At 38.9% G+C, this 16,612-nt stretch overlaps 1 protein-coding gene across 3 annotated transcripts in view; it reads left to right on the plus strand.

Moving 5' to 3' along the window:
• Window positions 1–15,019, plus strand: part of PALB2 (partner and localizer of BRCA2) — a 38,565-nt gene extending 23,546 nt beyond the window's left edge. For all 3 annotated transcript variants that reach the window (XM_037815143.1, XM_037815144.1, XM_037815145.1), the window contains 3 exons: window positions 9,932–10,019; window positions 12,523–12,671; window positions 14,525–15,019. In XM_037815143.1, coding sequence (XP_037671071.1) covers window positions 9,932–10,019; window positions 12,523–12,671; window positions 14,525–14,735 — 448 coding nt within the window. In that variant the 3' untranslated portion in view covers window positions 14,736–15,019. The remainder of the gene's footprint in view (window positions 1–9,931; window positions 10,020–12,522; window positions 12,672–14,524) is intronic.
• Window positions 15,020–16,612: the final 1,593 nt, after the last annotated feature.

The raw sequence follows: 16,612 nt of genomic DNA on the forward strand, positions 1-16,612 counted from the left end.
GCTGTTTCTCCCATAGCCAGGATTCACAGGTCCAGGAATCAAGGGGTGGAAACGGGAGTGGCACCACTCACTATCACTCCTGGTGATCCACTAGGAAAATTTTTGCTTCCTGTCCCTGCAAGCCTAAGCTCTGCTAGTGTACAAGTCTTTGTTCCAAAATGAGGAGTGCTTTCACCAGGAAACACAACAATAATTCCATTGAACTGGAAGTTAAGGCTCCCAGCTAGACACTTTGGGCTTCTTATGCCTCTGAATCAACAGGCAAGGAAGGGGATTACTGTACTGGCTGGGATCCTGACTATCAAGGAGAAATAGCACTGCAGCTACACAATGGAGGTAAAGAAGAGTTTTCCTGGAATACAGACAATCACCTAGGGCATCTCTTAGTACTACCATGCCCTGTGATTAAAGTCAATGGAAAAATTACAACAACCCAGTCCAGGCAGGACTACCAATGGCCAAGAAACTTCAGGAATGAAGGTTTGGGTCACCCCACCAGGCAAAGAACCACAGCCAGCTGAAGTGCTTGCTGAGGGTAAAGGGAACATGGAATGGATAGTGGAAGAAGGTAGTGATAAATATGAACTATGGCTACATGACCAGTTACAGAAATGAGGACTACGATGGCATGAATGTTTCCTCATTGTTATAAGTATGTTTGTATTTGTCTATAAAGCAAATATCTTTGCTTTCTTCTCTATTTTATCCCTTTATCATATGACATAAGCTATATTGTTCATTTTGCAGTATTTAAGTTAAAGTAAATCAATTTTAAGAGTTAATATCACCCAAGGACTTGCCACCCTATTCTGGAGAGATTTAGTGCATTTCCGGTTGTATGCAGGGCAGCCATGTATTGGTAGGCGAAATATATGTCTGTTATTGTTCTCTACTTAGAGATAAAGTATGGTTTAAGGTGGTGTGTATAAGTGCCAATTTGACAAGGGGTAGACAGTGATGGTTAGGTTCATGTGTCAGCTTGGCCAGATGATGGTACCTGGGTGTCTGGTAAAGGAAGCACTGGCCTAACCATTACTGCAAGGACATTTGTGGCTGGTTAATAAACCAGAAGGCTGGTTTTTTAAATTATCAGTCAGTTGGCTGCAGCTGTGACTGATTACAATGAGGGGCTTGTCTTCCACGATGAGAGAATGCAATCAGCTGGATTTAATCCAAGCAGTTAAAGACTTTTAAGCAAGACGGATAGGGGACCTTCACTTCTTCGGCTAGCCAGCGAAGTGTTTCTTGAGTTCATTGGAGTTTGCCAGTTTGCTGCCTGAGGAGTTCCTCGAACACCTTCATCAGAGTTGACAGTTCACTGCCTGCCTTATGGAATTTGGACTCGTGCATTCTGCCCTATGGAATTTGGGCCCGTGTATTCTGCCCTACAGAATTTGGGCCCGTGCATCCCCACAGTTGTGTGAGACACTTTTGTAAAATCTTTTATTTAAATATCTCTTGTTGATTCTGTTTCCCTAGAGAACACTAACTAATACAGGGTCCATGTTTTCTTTTATTCAGCTTGCATGTCCCCAGCATTCTATTATGAAAATTTCCTCTCCTATGTGTGCTCCTTAACTCCCTTCTTTCTTCCCACCTCTTAGTTCCTCCCCTTTTTTTTTTTTTTTTTTTTTTATCATCATTTTATTGAGATATATTCACATACCACGCAGTCATACAAAACAAATTGTACTTTTGATTGTTTACAGTACCATTACATAGTTGTACATTCATCACCTAAATCAATCCCTGACACCTTCATTAGCACACACACAAAAATAACAAGAATAATAATTAGAGTGAAAAAGAGCAATTGAAGTAAAAAAGAACACTAGGTACCTTTGTCTGTTTGTTTGCTTCCCCTACTTTTCTACACATCGATCCATAAACTAGACAAAGTGGAGTTTGGTCCTTATGGCATTCCCAATCCCACTGTCACCCCTCATAAGCTACATTTTTATACAACTGTCTTCGAGATTCATGGGTTCTGGGTTGTAGTTTAATAGTTTCAGGTATCCACCACCAGCTACCCCAATTCTTTAGAACCTAAAAAAGGTTGTCTAAAGTGTGCGTAAGAGTGCCCACCAGAGTGATCTCTCGGCTCGTTTTGGAATCTCTCTGCCACTGAAGCTTATTTCATTTCCTTTCACATCCCCCTTTTGGTCAAGAAGATGTTCTCCATCCCACGATGCCGGGTCTACATTCCTCCCCGGGAGTCATATTCCACGTTGCCAGGGAGATTCACTTCCCTGGGTGTCTGATCCCACGTAGGGGGGAGGGCAGTGATTTCACCTTTCAAGTTGGCTTAGCCAGAGAGAGAGGGCCACATCTGAGCAACAAAGAGGCATTCAGGAGGAGACTCTTAGGCACACATACAGGGAGGCCTAGCCTCTCCTTTGCCGCAACCGTCTTCCCAAGGGTAAAACTTATGGTAGAGGGCTCAACCCATCAAACCACCAGTCCCCTATGTCTGTGGTCATGTTAGCAACCATGGAGGTGGGGTAGGCGAATACCCCTGCATTCTCCACAGGCTCCTCAAGGGGGCACTACATCGTTTTTTTTTTTTTTTTTTTTTTCCTTGTTTGTCTTTTTTCTTTTTTTTTTTTTTTTTAACTTTCCCTTCTTTTTTCAAATCAACTGTATGAAAAAAAAAGTTAAAAAGAAAACAAACATACAATAAAAGAACATTTCAAAGAGACCATAGCAAGGGAGTAAGAAAAAGACAACTAACCTAAGATAACTGCTTAACTTCCAACATGTTCCTACTTTACCCCAAGAAAGTTACATAATATAGCAACATTTCAGTGAACTTGTTCCTACTACATCCATCAGAAATTAACAGACCATAGTCATTTCTGGGCATCCCCAGAACGTTAAATAGCTTATCTGTTCTTCTTGGATTATTGTTCCCCCTTCCTTAATTGCTCTCTACTGCTAGTTCCCCTACATTCTACATTATAAACCATTTGTTTTACATTTTTCAAAGTTCACATTAGTGGTAGCATATAATATTTCTCTTTTTGTGCCTGGCTTATTTCGCTCAGCATTATGTCTTCAAGGTTCATCCATGTTGTCATATGTTTCACCAGATCGTTCCTTCTTACTGCCGCGTAGTATTCCATCGTGTGTATATACCACATTTTATTTATCCACTCATCTGTTGAAGGACATTTGGGTTGTTTCCATCTCTTGGCAATTGTGAATAATGCTGCTATGAACATTGGCGTGCAGATATCTGTTCGTGTCACTGCTTTCCGATCTTCCGGGTATATACCGAGGAGTGCAATCGCTGGATCGAATGGTAGCTCTATATCTAGTTTTCTAAGGAACTGCCAGACTGACTTCCAGAGTGGCTGAACCATTATACAGTCCCACCAACAATGAATAAGAGTTCCAATTTCTCCACATCCCCTCCAGCATTTGTAGTTTCCTGTTTGTTTAATGGCAGCCATTCTAACCGGTGTTAGATGGTATCTCATTGTGGTCTTAATTTGCATCTCTCTAATAGCTAGTGAAGCTGAACATTTTTTCATGTGTTTCTTGGCCATTTGTATTTCCTCTGGAGAGAACTGTCTTTTCATATCTTTTGCCCATTTTATAATTGGGCTGTCTGTACTATTGTCATTGAGTTGTAGGATTTCTTTGTATATGCAAGATATCAGTCTTTTGTCAGATACATGGTTTCCAAAAATTTTTTCCCATTGAGTTGGCTGCCTCTTTACCTTTTTGAGAAATTCCTTTGAGGTGCAGAAACTTCTAAGCTTGAGGAGTTCCCATTTATCTATTTTCTCTTTTGTTGCTTGTGCTTTGGGTGTAAAGTCTAGGAAGTGGCCTCCTAATACAAGGTCTTGAAGATGTTTTCCTACATTATCTTCTAGGAGTTTTATGGTACTTTCTTTTATATTGAGATCTTTGGTCCATTTTGAGTTAATTTTTGTGTAGGGGGTGAGGTAGGGGTCCTCTTTCATTCTTTTGGATATGGATATCCAACTCTCCCAGCCCCATTTGTTGAAAAGACCATTATGGCTCAGTTCGGTGACTTTGGGGGCCTTATCAAAGATCAGTCGGCCATAGATCTGAGGGTCTATCTCTGAATTCTCAATTCGATTCCATTGATCTATATGTCTATCTTTGTGCCAGTACCATGCTGTTTTGGCAACTGTGGCTTTATAATAAGCTTCAAAGTCAGGGAGTGTAAGTCCTCCCACTTCGTTTTTCTTTTTTAGAGTGTCTTTAGCAATTCGAGGCATCTTCCCTTTCCAAATAAATTTGATAACTAGCTTTTCCAAGTCTGCAAAGTAGGTTGTTGGAATTTTGATTGGGATTGCATTGAATCTGTAGATGAGTTTGGGTAGAATTGACATCTTAATGACATTTAGCCTTCCTATCCATGAACATGGAATATTTTTCCATCTTTTAAGGTCCCCTTCTATTTCTTTTAGTAGAGTTATGTAGTTTTCTTTGTATAGGTCTTTTACATCTTTGGTTAAGTTTATTCCTAGGTACTTGATTTTTTTAGTTGCTATTGAAAATGGTATCTTTTTCTTGAGTGTCTCTTCAGTTTGTTCATTTCTAGCATATAGAAACATTACTGACTTATGTGCATTAATCTTGTATCCCGCTACTTTGCTAAATTTGTTTATTAGCTCTAGTAGGTGTATCGTTGATTTCTCAGGGTTTTCTAGATATAAGATCATATCATCTGCAAACAATGACAGTTTTACTTCTTCTTTTCCAATTTGGATGCCTTTTATTTCTTTGTCTTGCCGGATTGCCCTGGCTAGCACTTCCAGCACAATGTTGAATAACAGTGGTGACAGCGGGCATCCTTGTCTTGTTCCTGATCTTAGAGGGAAGGCTTTCAGTCTCTCACCATTGAGTACTATGCTGGCTGTGGGTTTTTCATATATGCTCTTTATCATGTTGAGGAAGTTTCCTTCAATTCCTACCTTTTGAAGTGTTTTTATCAAAAACGGATGTTGGATTTTGTCAAATGCTTTTTCAGCATCTATTGAGATGATCAATTGATTTTTCCCTTTCGAGTTTTTAATGTGTTGTAATACATTGATTGTTTTTCTTATGTTGAACCAGCCTTGCATGCCTGGAATGAACCCCACTTGGTCATGGTGTATGATTTTTTTAATGTGTCTTTGGATTCGATTTGCAAGTATTTTGTTGAGGATTTTTGCATCTATATTCATTAGGGAGATTGGCCGGTAGTTTTCCTTTTTTGTAGCATCTTTGCCTGGTTTTGGTATTAGATTGATGTTAGCTTCATAAAATGAGTTAGGTAGTGTTCCATTTTTTTCAATGTTTTGAAAGAGTTTGAGTAAGATTGGTGTCAGTTCTTTCTGGAAAGTTTGGTAGAATTCCCCTGTGAAGCCATCTGGCCCTGGGCATTTATTTGTGGGAAGATTTTTGATGACTGATTGGATCTCTTTGCTTGTGATGGGTTGGTTGAGGTCTTCTGTTTCTTCTCTGGTCAGTCTAGGTTGTTCATATGTTTCCAGGAAATTGTCCATTTCTTCTACATTATCCAGTTTGTTGCCATACAGTTGTTCATAATATCCTCTTATAATTTTTTTAATTTCTTCAGGATCTGCAGTTATGTCACCTTTTTCATTCATTATTTTGTTTATATGGGTCTTCTCTCTTTTTGATTTTGTCAGTCTAGCTAGGGGCTTGTCAATCTTGTTGATCTTCTCAAAGAACCAACTTTTGGTGATATTTATCCTTTCTATTGTTTTTTTGTTCTCTATGTCATTTATTTCTGCTTTAATCCTTGTTATTTCTTTTCTTGTACTTGGTTTAGGATTGGTTTGCTGTTCATTTTCTAGCTTCTTCAGTTGATCCATTAGTTCTTTGATTTTGGCTCTTTCTTCCTTTTTAATATATGCGTTTAGTGCTATAAATTTCCCCCTTAGCACTGCTTTTGCTGCATCCCATAGGTTTTGGTATGTTGTGTTCTCATTTTCATTCGTCTCTATATATTTAGCAATTTCTCTTGCTATTTCTTCTTTAACCCACTGATTGTTTAGGAGTGTGTTGTTTAACCTCCAGGTATTTGTGAATTTTCTAAGTCTCTGATGGTTATTGACTTCTAATTGTATTCCATTGTGGTCAGAGAATGTGCTTTGAATAATTTCAATCTTTTTAAATTTATTGAGGCTTGTTTTATGTCCCAGCATATGATCTATTCTGGAGAAAGTTCCGTGAGCACTAGAAAAGTATGTGTATCCTGGTGATTTGGGATGTAATGTCCTGTAGATGTCTGTTAAATCTAATTCATTTATCAGATTGTTTAGGTTTTCAATTTCCTTATTGGTCTTCTGTCTGGTTGATCTATCTATAGGAGAGAGTGATGTGTTGAAGTCTCCCACAATTATTGTGGAAACATCAATTGCTTCCTTTAGTTTTGCCAATGTTTCTCTCATATATTTTGTGGCACCTTGATTGGGTGCATAGACATTTACGATTGTTATTTCTTCTTGCTGAATTGCCCCTTTTATTAGTATGTAGTGGCCTTCTTTGTCTCTCAAAACATCCCTGCATTTGAAGTCTATTTTATCTGAGATTAATATTGCTACACCTGCTTTCTTTTGGCTGTAGCTTGCATGAAATATTTTTTTCCATCCTTTCACTTTCAGTTTCTTTGTGTCCCTGTGTCTAAGATGAGTCTCTTGTATGCAACATATTGATGGTTCATTTTTTTTGATCCATTCTGCGAATCTATATCTTTTAATTGGGGAGTTTAATCCATTTACATTCAACGTTAAAACCGTGAAGGCATTTCTTGAATCGGCCATCTTATCCTTTGGATTATGTTTGCCATATTTTTCCCTCTCTCTATTAATATCCTTTATTGTACCCATACCGAATCTCTTTAGTACTGAACCTTTCTCCAAGTCTCTCTGTCCTGTCTTTGTTTCTCTGTCTGTAGGGCTCCCTTTAGTATCTCCAGTAGGGCAGGTCTCTTGTTAGCAAATTCTCTCAGCATTTCTTTGTCTGTGAAAAATTTAAGCTCTCCTTCAAATTTGAAGGAGAGCTTTGCTGGATAAAGTATTCTTGGCTGGAAATTCCTCTCTCTCAGAATTTTAAATATATCGTGCCACTGCCTTCTTGCCTCCATGGTGGCTGCTGAGTAGTCACTACTTAGTCTTATGCTGTTTCCTTTGTATGTGGTGAATTGCTTTTCTCTTGCTGCTTTCAGAACTTGCTCCTTCTCTTCTATGTTTGACAGTGTGATCAGTATATGTCTCGGAGTGGGTTTTTTTGGATTTATTCTATTTGGAGTTCGCTGAGCATTTATGATTTGTGTATTTATGTTGTTTAGAAGATTTGGGAAGTTTTCCCCAACAATTTCTTTGAATACTCTTCCTAGACCTTTACCCTTTTCTTCCCCTTCTGGGACACCAATGAGTCTTATATTCGGACGTTTCATATTATCTATCATATCCCTGAGGTCCATTTCAAGTTTTTCAATTTTTTTCCCCATTCTTTCTTTTATGCTTTCATTTTCCATTCTGTCATCTTCCAGGTCACTGATTCGTTGTTCAACTTCCTCTAGTCTTGTACTATGAGTGTCCAGAATCTTTTTAATTTGGTCAACAGTTTCTTTAATTTCCATAAGATCATCCATTTTTTTATTTAGTCTTGCAATGTCTTCTTTATGCTCTTCTAGGGTCTTCTTGATTTCCTTCATATCCCGTACTAGGGTCTCATTGTTCATCTTTAGTTCTTTGAGTAGCTGCTCTAGGTGTGTCTCTTCTGGTCTTTTGATTTGGGTGCTTGGGCTTGGGTTATCCATATCGTCTGGTTTTTTCATATGCTTTATAATTTTCTGTTGTTTTTGGGCTCGTGGCATTTGCTGACCTTGATAGGGTTCTTTTAGGGTTTGTAGACCAGTTGAAGTCCTTATCTCTAATTTATCAGATCTACAGCTTCGTGGAGTACACTTTCTCTAACTAACCAGCAGGTGGCGTCCACGAGCCACCTGTTCTCCACAAGCCAGATCTCCCCTGCTTAGCCTTTTTGGTGAGTGGGGGAGTGAGTCTTGTGGGGCCCAATTGGTGTCCCAAGCTTGCGTGTGTAGTTGGTGTTGCCTGCCCTGTATGTGGGGTGTGTTTCTGGGCAGTCGGGGAGGGGGGGTGGCCCTAACAATCAAATCTCCCTGATGATCCTAGAGTTTTAATGCTACTGCAATAGTCTAATCCTTCAGTTCAGTCCTGCCACAGTTTGTCTCTGCCACTGACCCACAAGTCTTTGGTATTGGTGTATGGCTCCTGAGACTTGCAAGTGGGCCCCTCTTCCAGGCTGTGCACCCCGGGTCCTCTGTTGAGGGATGACTGTGCTATGTCACAGGTGAGTGCCGTCCCCCCAGGGCGGTTCTGGGCTGCTGGGCTGTGTTGGGAGGCTCCCAGTCTGCTCAAATGATGGCTGAATGGGGCTCTGTTAATTCACACTGCTCCCCCTTCCCAGCTCTGGGACATTCAGCTGAGGTTGCAGGGAAGACTAATGTCCACGCCCAGTTTTGTGGTGTGTGCCTGTTATTTGAAGCACTTCCGTCACACTGGGTTGTCTGGGGCAGCTCTGGGCTATGGGGCTGGCGATGGGCAGGAGTGTTTCCTGTCCACCAGGATGGTGGCTGTGAGCGGACACCCCCCTTTTCTTGGGAAGTTGTGTTGTTTAGTGAATTTTCTCAGCCACTGGATTATTGCCTTTTGTCTCAGAGCTCTCTTAGTTCTGCTCTTGACTTGACGTGCCCAAATTTCAATTCTTTGAAGCTTTCTGTATTGAGCTTCTTAGAGTAATTGTTTTAGAAAAAGCAAAAAGGATTTAAAAAAAAAAAAAAAAAAAAAACCGGCCCTCCTCAGAGATCTAATGGGTTATTGAAATGCTAATAGACAAAGCAACCAGGGCCATTAAGGAAAGGTGCACAGAGCAGAGAGATCAGCCTTGCTTCGGGATTTGCATATGCGCCTCAAGGCCTGATCTCCGCCCTTCCCCTTTCTGTGTTCACCAGAACTCCAAAAATCCTCTGCTTTTACTTTGGAGCTTCTCGTGTTGTTTTCCTTCTATGCCCGTCTCCTCTCTGCTGGGCTGGCTGCTCTCAGAGTCTCTGGTGTCTGGCCTCAGTCTATCTATGGTTGGAGTTTGAATCAGTAGAATGAGTTTCCGATAAGAGCAGCCACTGCAATTCTCCCTTCTCCTTCCTGGAGCTGACAGCCCCTCCTCCCCCGGGACTGAGCCTGGCAGGGAGGGGCGCGGGTCCCCTGGCCGCAAAAACTTACAGATTTCGCTGATCTCAGCAGTTCCACGTTTTCATGAGTGTTGTATGAAGTATGCCCAAAGACAGATTGCTCTGTGGTGTCCAGTCCACGCAGTTCCTGGCTTTTTACCTACTTTCCTGGAGGAGTAACTAAAACATACAGCTCACCAGTCTGCCATCTTGCCCCGCCTCCCTCCCTCCCCTTTTAAAAATGTAATCATTTAGCATTTCATTTTTAAATGTTCACAAACATGTATTATAGAGACATAATTATATAGGTCCATTTTAAGTATAGTCTCTCACCCAATCAAATTTGGTTTCCTGACCATTTAAGCATAATTAGAAGTGTCACAAAAGCATAATGACAGAGCTGTAATATGTGCCTGAATTCAATACTAGGCAGAGTAAGATAACAGAAAACTTTTCTCATGTAATTTGGAGAGATGTATTACTAGTGGCATAGCAGATTCAATATAAGCCTAAACTGTCAAATTAAACTATTGAAAACCTTAATCTATGGTTCTATTTTTGCTAAGTGTATTGTGTACCTTACTTTTTCTTTTGGTCACACCTTCTAAAGGATGCAATGATAAATAAGAGAATGTTTTTGTGAAAATCAACTTGCTAGAAGAGGGTTATCAGCTTATTTATTTTGGTGTCCAGGAATTTAAAAACCGGGCAGCTTTTGAAAAAGATGCACGTTGGTGATTCTTACCAAGCTTCAGTCTGTCACAAAGCCTATTCTGAAATGGTAAGTATCAATCTGCTGGACTACTTTGAGAGCAATAACTTAGTAAGTAGTAATTAACTAACCCTCCCTCTTGCCTATTTTTTTTTTTTTTTTCAAATTTAGTATTCTAGTTTCCTAGGCTGTTTAAGCAAATACCATACAATGGGTTCGCTCAAACAATGAAAATTTATTCGCTCATGGTTTTGAGGCTAAGAAAATGTCCAAATCAAGGCATCATCAAGGCAATGCTTTTTTTTAAGATAGCTGCCAGCAATCCTTGGCTTCTCTGTCATATGGCAAGACACACATGGCAGCACCTGCTGATCTCTCCCTTCTCCCTTTGTTGATCTGAGCTGCTTGCTTCCTTGGTTTTCTGTTGCCTGAATTTCATTCTCTTAAAAAGGATTCCAGTAATAGGAGTAAGACCTATCCTGATTACAGTGAGCCACACCTTAACTGAGTAACCTTCTCAAAAGGTCCTACTTACAATAGGTTCACACCCATAGGAATGGATTAGACCCCTATATTTAGATAGCAGTGTTTGTTTTTCCCTTGAATTTTATGGATGAAAATAAGTGTTGGTACCCTCTGATTGCCTGGTAAATTTTCTGTCTATAGGACTTAAGGGAATTTATTTCCAGTTGTGAATGTATGCTGAGAAATATTATGCTTGTTATCAGGCTTGACTTCCAATCACATTGCCATAACTGATTTATGTTATGGAATAAATACTCTTAGAGAAAAATATTAAGTGGTCCTAGACATGTTTCTTTCTTAGGTTTTAGTGTTCCCATATAGAAATGAACACAGTTTCTTAGCCACTGTCTTAATAGACTTGGTGCATAGTCTAATTTTAATTTCTTAACACATTTTCAGGTAGTTGTCCCGGAGTTGGGAATAACTGCTTGAGTATCAACTGTTGAAGCCACTAGCTAGCAGAGGCTGTAGCAGGAGGCTCAGTGTTTGTGTAGAGACTGGCTTGCCTAGCGTCAGTGACAACTTCAGTTGAAAACCATCTTTCCCTGGTCTAGCAGGATCTATGGAATTGAACTTAAAGGTTATCTTCAGCTAGATAAGTCACATAATTTTGAGCCTAACTTTTTACATCCTTAAGAGGGTTTACTTTGCCTCTAGAATTATTAAATTTACCTATTATGCATTTAAATAATTTTATATCTTTTTTATTGCAACATAATACTTATTTGCTATTAAAAATTGAAACTGCAGAAATGTTTAAGACAGTAAGTAAAAGTTCCTCATAAAGCCAACCTCCAGGTATAATTAATAGTTTAGTGCAAGGATAATCAAATGTTTTCTCTAAAGGTCCAAATAATAAATATTTTTGGCTTTGTAGACCATTTGGTCTCTGTTGCAGCTGTGTAACTCTGCTGTTATAGCATAAAAACAGTTATATGCAATATATAAACTATCAGGCATAGCTCTGTGGTCCAATAAAACTATCTATGGACACTAATATCTGCATTGTTATTTTCATGTGCCATGAAATATTCTTTAGATTTTTTTCAACCATTTAAAAAAGTAAAAATCCTTCTTAGCTCACAAACCATATGAAAACAGGCAGCAGACCATATTTAGCACATAGGCTGTATGTAGTTTGCTAGCCCCTAGCTTAGTGTATGGCATGTAACATTTTAAAAATCGCAGTTATTTTCCCATTACAAAAGTAATTCATTCTCATCATAAAAACTCAATCATTCTAGAAAAATATAAAGTTGCAAATGAATGTTATTAATCCTAATGGTCCTATAATTAATTTCCCCACCCCACCCTCAAAGATAACCACTTTTAACAGTTTGAGATATATACATATATATATATATATACACACACACACACACACTCACATATACATATTCATTAATATTACTATTAGAACATACAATTTTAAAACCAGGAGAGCTCTTTAACTCATTTTCCCACAGGAATAACCATAGGTGATGGTGTCTATCTTTGTCACTCTTACTCTCAATAGCAAGTAGAATTGTCTGGGTTTAAAAAGGCTATTGTGGACTGGCCTAAGAATCCATTCACCACTATATGGAGAATGTATTCTGAATTTTCAGAAGCCAACTTATAAATGAACATTTCTAATTGGAGGATTCACTCCACATGATTATATGACCTCTTTCCCTCTGCTACCATATACCCAGATGGGTGGCATGAGATGTAGTATCTGAGATAGAGGAAATTGGTGAGTGGTACAGATATCCTGGCCAGATTTGTGTCTGGCAAGACTGGCTGAAAATGTTGGATGCCCTGGGATAGAGAAGTCCTGTCCAGTGATAATCTCAGCAGGTCCTACATGAAAAAAGTGAATCCACTGGTTAAATCTTGAGCACTTAAGATCATTCCTGTTATTCTTTGGTTTTATCACTGCCTCCCCTTTCCTTTTCCCATCATATTCTTTTTTTCTTTTAAAGCAGCTTTATTGACATACCATACAGTCCATCCCCAGCATACTCTTGATGGTTTATTTGGTTATTATTTTTTCCTCCTAAATTAGGGGCTCCTATTTGTTGTGCTGAGACATCCTTGTGCCAAGGGGAGTGAGTCGTTCGGAAGCCCTGTATTTCAGCTGATTGTGATGAACCCTAAGACGGCCCTGGGTATGGGTGTGATGCTCTACTGTCTTCCTCACGGGCAGGCTGGAAGGCAAGTGTGTGAGAATGCAGTTCATTGGCTGTGACATTTTAAAAGGGGCTTGAGCAAATACAAAAACCTGGTGTTTTTGTGTCACTTAGATGAATGGAAAACATGAAATACTACAGATCATAGAATGTTAAGAAGTAGAATGAAGTTTAGTGGACTTGAGCATCAAATTCCAGATTTGCTACATCCTGATCCCTACTGGTGTGGAACTGGATAGGTATTTTATGTGTAGTCACACCCATTTTTTTTTCCATAAGGAAAATATTTTAAATACAGAGTAATGTTCTTTACAAAAGCCTTAAAATTAATGTTCTTTCCATAAAATTTAAATTAAGAAAATTTAAATGTACTTTAGGAAGACATCTTTACTTGAGAATCTGACTTGAAATCAATTTGAACCTCCTCCATCTTGGCAGTTGATATTGTTGATAAATTTGTCTGTTGATAAATTTATCGATTTATCTACTGACTTATGACACGATCTATTGATGCTTAGAAGTAGTATTGACATTGTTAGGCCAACTAAGCAATATCAGAACGTCTAATTCCTGAACATTGCTTTTATTAATATTTGCACTTAGCAAGGATTGAAAATAAACCTGGTAAATCAAAATCATAAAGTCTAACTTGAATAACTCACAACAATAAGAATCCTTGATAGTTATAGTGCATGTTTCTTTGGACCTGGTAGAAGCATTTGCTTTCTCGGTATATTTGGTAAGCCTTGAAAGCCTACTTGGTGCCAACCCTGGAGGAAGCTCTACTGTTTCCAATTCATGGAAGTTAGAAAGGAAAACTAGTCACTACTTTTCAGGGCACAAAGTACTGTGATTGAAGCTTGCACTGTTTGGGAGCACAAAGGATGGAGGGGCAACTTAATTGGCAGTGGAGGATTAGGGAGAGATTGTCTAAGAACGCTTTGTGAAGTTTTTATAAAGTGAGTTAGGAGTTAGCTACACAAAGTTGGGTGGGAGCCAGGGATAAAAAAGGATTGTTTCAGTTCACTCAGAGAATTTTCATTGAGGGCTGACTGTGCCAGTGGTTAGTCATGTAACAGGTGGTGCCACTGAATAGGTAATTTTTACTGAACACTTCTTGTGTGTCAGGTTACTGTGCTAAGCGTTTTTAAGTAAACTATTCCATTAAACTTCACAGGCAATCCTATGAAGTAGTTGCTCTTATCATCATCCTTATTTTACTGATGAAGTTAAATAACTTGCCCAGGGTCACACAACTCTTAAGTTGTATTTAAGATTCAAACCTAGGTAGCTGACTGTAGAACCCCTACTCTTAAAAAGATGACCAGATTTTTGCTTTTGTGATGTTTACATTTTTGTGGGGGAGACACCCATCAAATAAGTAAATAGGAATAATCTCACATAGTTGAAAGTGTTAGGAAGATAAAAAGAGGTAAGGGGATAGAGAGGGGCAGAGTGTGTGCATGCACTACTTCAGCTAGGCGATTACGTCTCATCTGGAGACAGTCCTGGACGATGACAAGAACTCAGCCATGCAAAGATCCGGGGATAGAGCCTGCCTGGGGAGGGCACAGCAAGAGCAAAGGCACTGAGGTGAGACTGCATTTGGCTAGTTCAGAAATTTAGAAGGAAGGCCAGTATGATTCACAGTGAGAGTGTAAGAGATGCAGTTGAAGAGATTGGGAGAGACCAGATAAAATGTGATTATATCCCAAACTGCAGCAGACTAGTCAGTTGTCTCCTAAAATTTTAAATATGGGCATTCATATTTACAGGTATTTTTGTTCTTACTGTTGCTTTGGGAGTATGGTTTTGGCCTTTTTTTAAAAATTATTTTTGATATGTGATTTGAGTTGTCTTTTCTCTGCTTAATACTAGGTTCTTGGAAGGTGACGTGAAAGACAATTTTGCAGCAGCAGTATTGACTTCTGGAAAAATTGCCATTTGGGACTTACTTCTAGGTCATTGCACTGCTATTCTCCCACCTATCTCTGATCAAAATTGGTCTTTCGTTAAATGGTCAGGGACAGATTCTCATTTGCTGGTTGGACAGAAAGATGGAAATATATTTATTTACCACTACTATTAAGATAAGGTGAAAACACAGTTTCTGGGTATATTTGGCCTGTTAATATTTTTTGGAGTTGTAGCTGTAAAGGGAAATATCTGGATGACATTTAAAATAATTAGTCTTATTCATTGATACCGATCGTTTTTTTATTATGATGGTGGTGGGCACCTTTGATCTTGAATGTTTATTTATACTTACTTAAATAATATTGGTTTTTTCCCACATTTGCATGTTTGCTTTTAAAAGGTGTGTATACAGTTAAAGCGTCAAATGTTAATAAATATTTATTTTGATACATTCTACTTGGCATATTTTTTCCCATTCCATTAAGATCATTTTCAGGAACAAGAAAATACTTAGTCAGTGATACTGCATTATAAGAATAAATTTCAGTTAACTAGTAAATTAAGATGTAACAGACTTTTATCATATTTGTAATATTTAATTATTTTTACATACATACTGAACAAATACATCAACATATGCTAATTTAGAAGGACTGTTGAGGTTCTTTTTCATTCTCACATAAATCCTTGATACAGTGCCTACATCATCAGTGGAGTCACTTTTTGAGTCACTGACACAACTTTTTTTCTGAGTACATCGTCTTCATCTTTGCTTGAGTGATTTGTGGAGAGTAGAATCAGGAAGCTAGAGAGGTAGCCAGGGAGCTGGTGAGAAATGTTAACAAGCCTGGACTTCATTCTACAGGTGAAGGAACCATTGAAGGGTTTGAGCAGTGAGGTGATAAGGGCCCACTCTGGCTGCAGTGAATGTATTTATGGAGCTAGAAGGGGAGACAGGGGGGCGACCATGAAGGTCCAACCTGTGGCAATGGGACTGAATAACTGAATTGGAGAAAGATTTAGGAGGAGAAAGAAATGAGCAGGACTAAGTGAATAGGTGATTAGGTAGGAGATGAAGAAGTCTAAGCCTCTGGCTTAGTGGATGATGGGGTCAGCAATTCAGAGACAGACAGGGAGCGAGAAAGATTTATTTGGATACTTACAGATCTGGTAGGACTGTTGAGGTAATTGGATACAGGCATGCTTCATTTTACTGTGCTTCATTTTACTGTACTTCACAGATACTGCGTTTTTTTAAAAAATGGAAGGTTTGTGGCAATTCTGCATCAAGCATGTCATCAGTGCAATTTTTCCAAAAGCATGTACTCAGTGTCTCTGTGTCCCATTTTAATTAAAGTTTCTACATTTTTTTTTAAACATGCTATTGCACACTTAATAGATACAGTATAGTGTAAACAACTTTTATATGCACTGGGAAACCAAAAAATTTGTGAGGCTAACTTTATTGCGGTAGTCTGGAACCAAACCTGCAATATCTCTGAGGTATGGCTGTATAGGACTGCAGAACTTGGGGAAAAGGCCAGTGGTGGGTGCAGGTGGGAATTAAAATCTCTGGAATAAATCGATTCTAAGGAGAACTTATATTTTCAGTCAAGAGTGAGTCAAGGTCAGAACCCTGAGAACTAATGTCTAAATGGTGAGCAAAAGAGGAGCACATGAAAAAGGCAGGAAAAGGATGTCCAGAGAGGTTATAGCCATTGGATTTGGCAATGTAAGATTTAGCAGTGATGGCCAATAAGCACATGTTGAAATGATGTTCAACATCATTAGCCGTTAGGGAAATGTAAATCAAAACCACAATGAGATACCACTTCACACCCACTAGGATGACTATTATTTAAAAAACAGAAAATAATAAATGTTGACGAGGATGCAGAGAAATAGGAACCCTCATACATTGTTGGTAGGAACGTAAAGTGGTAGAGCCACTGTAGACAACAGGTTGGCAGTTCCTCAGACAGTTAAGTCTAGAATTACCATATCACCCGGCAATCCAACTTCTAGGTGTATACCCAAAAGAATTGAAAA

The sequence above is a fragment of the Choloepus didactylus genome, chromosome 21, assembly GCF_015220235.1.
Source record: "Choloepus didactylus isolate mChoDid1 chromosome 21, mChoDid1.pri, whole genome shotgun sequence".
Lineage (NCBI taxonomy): Eukaryota > Metazoa > Chordata > Mammalia > Pilosa > Megalonychidae > Choloepus > Choloepus didactylus.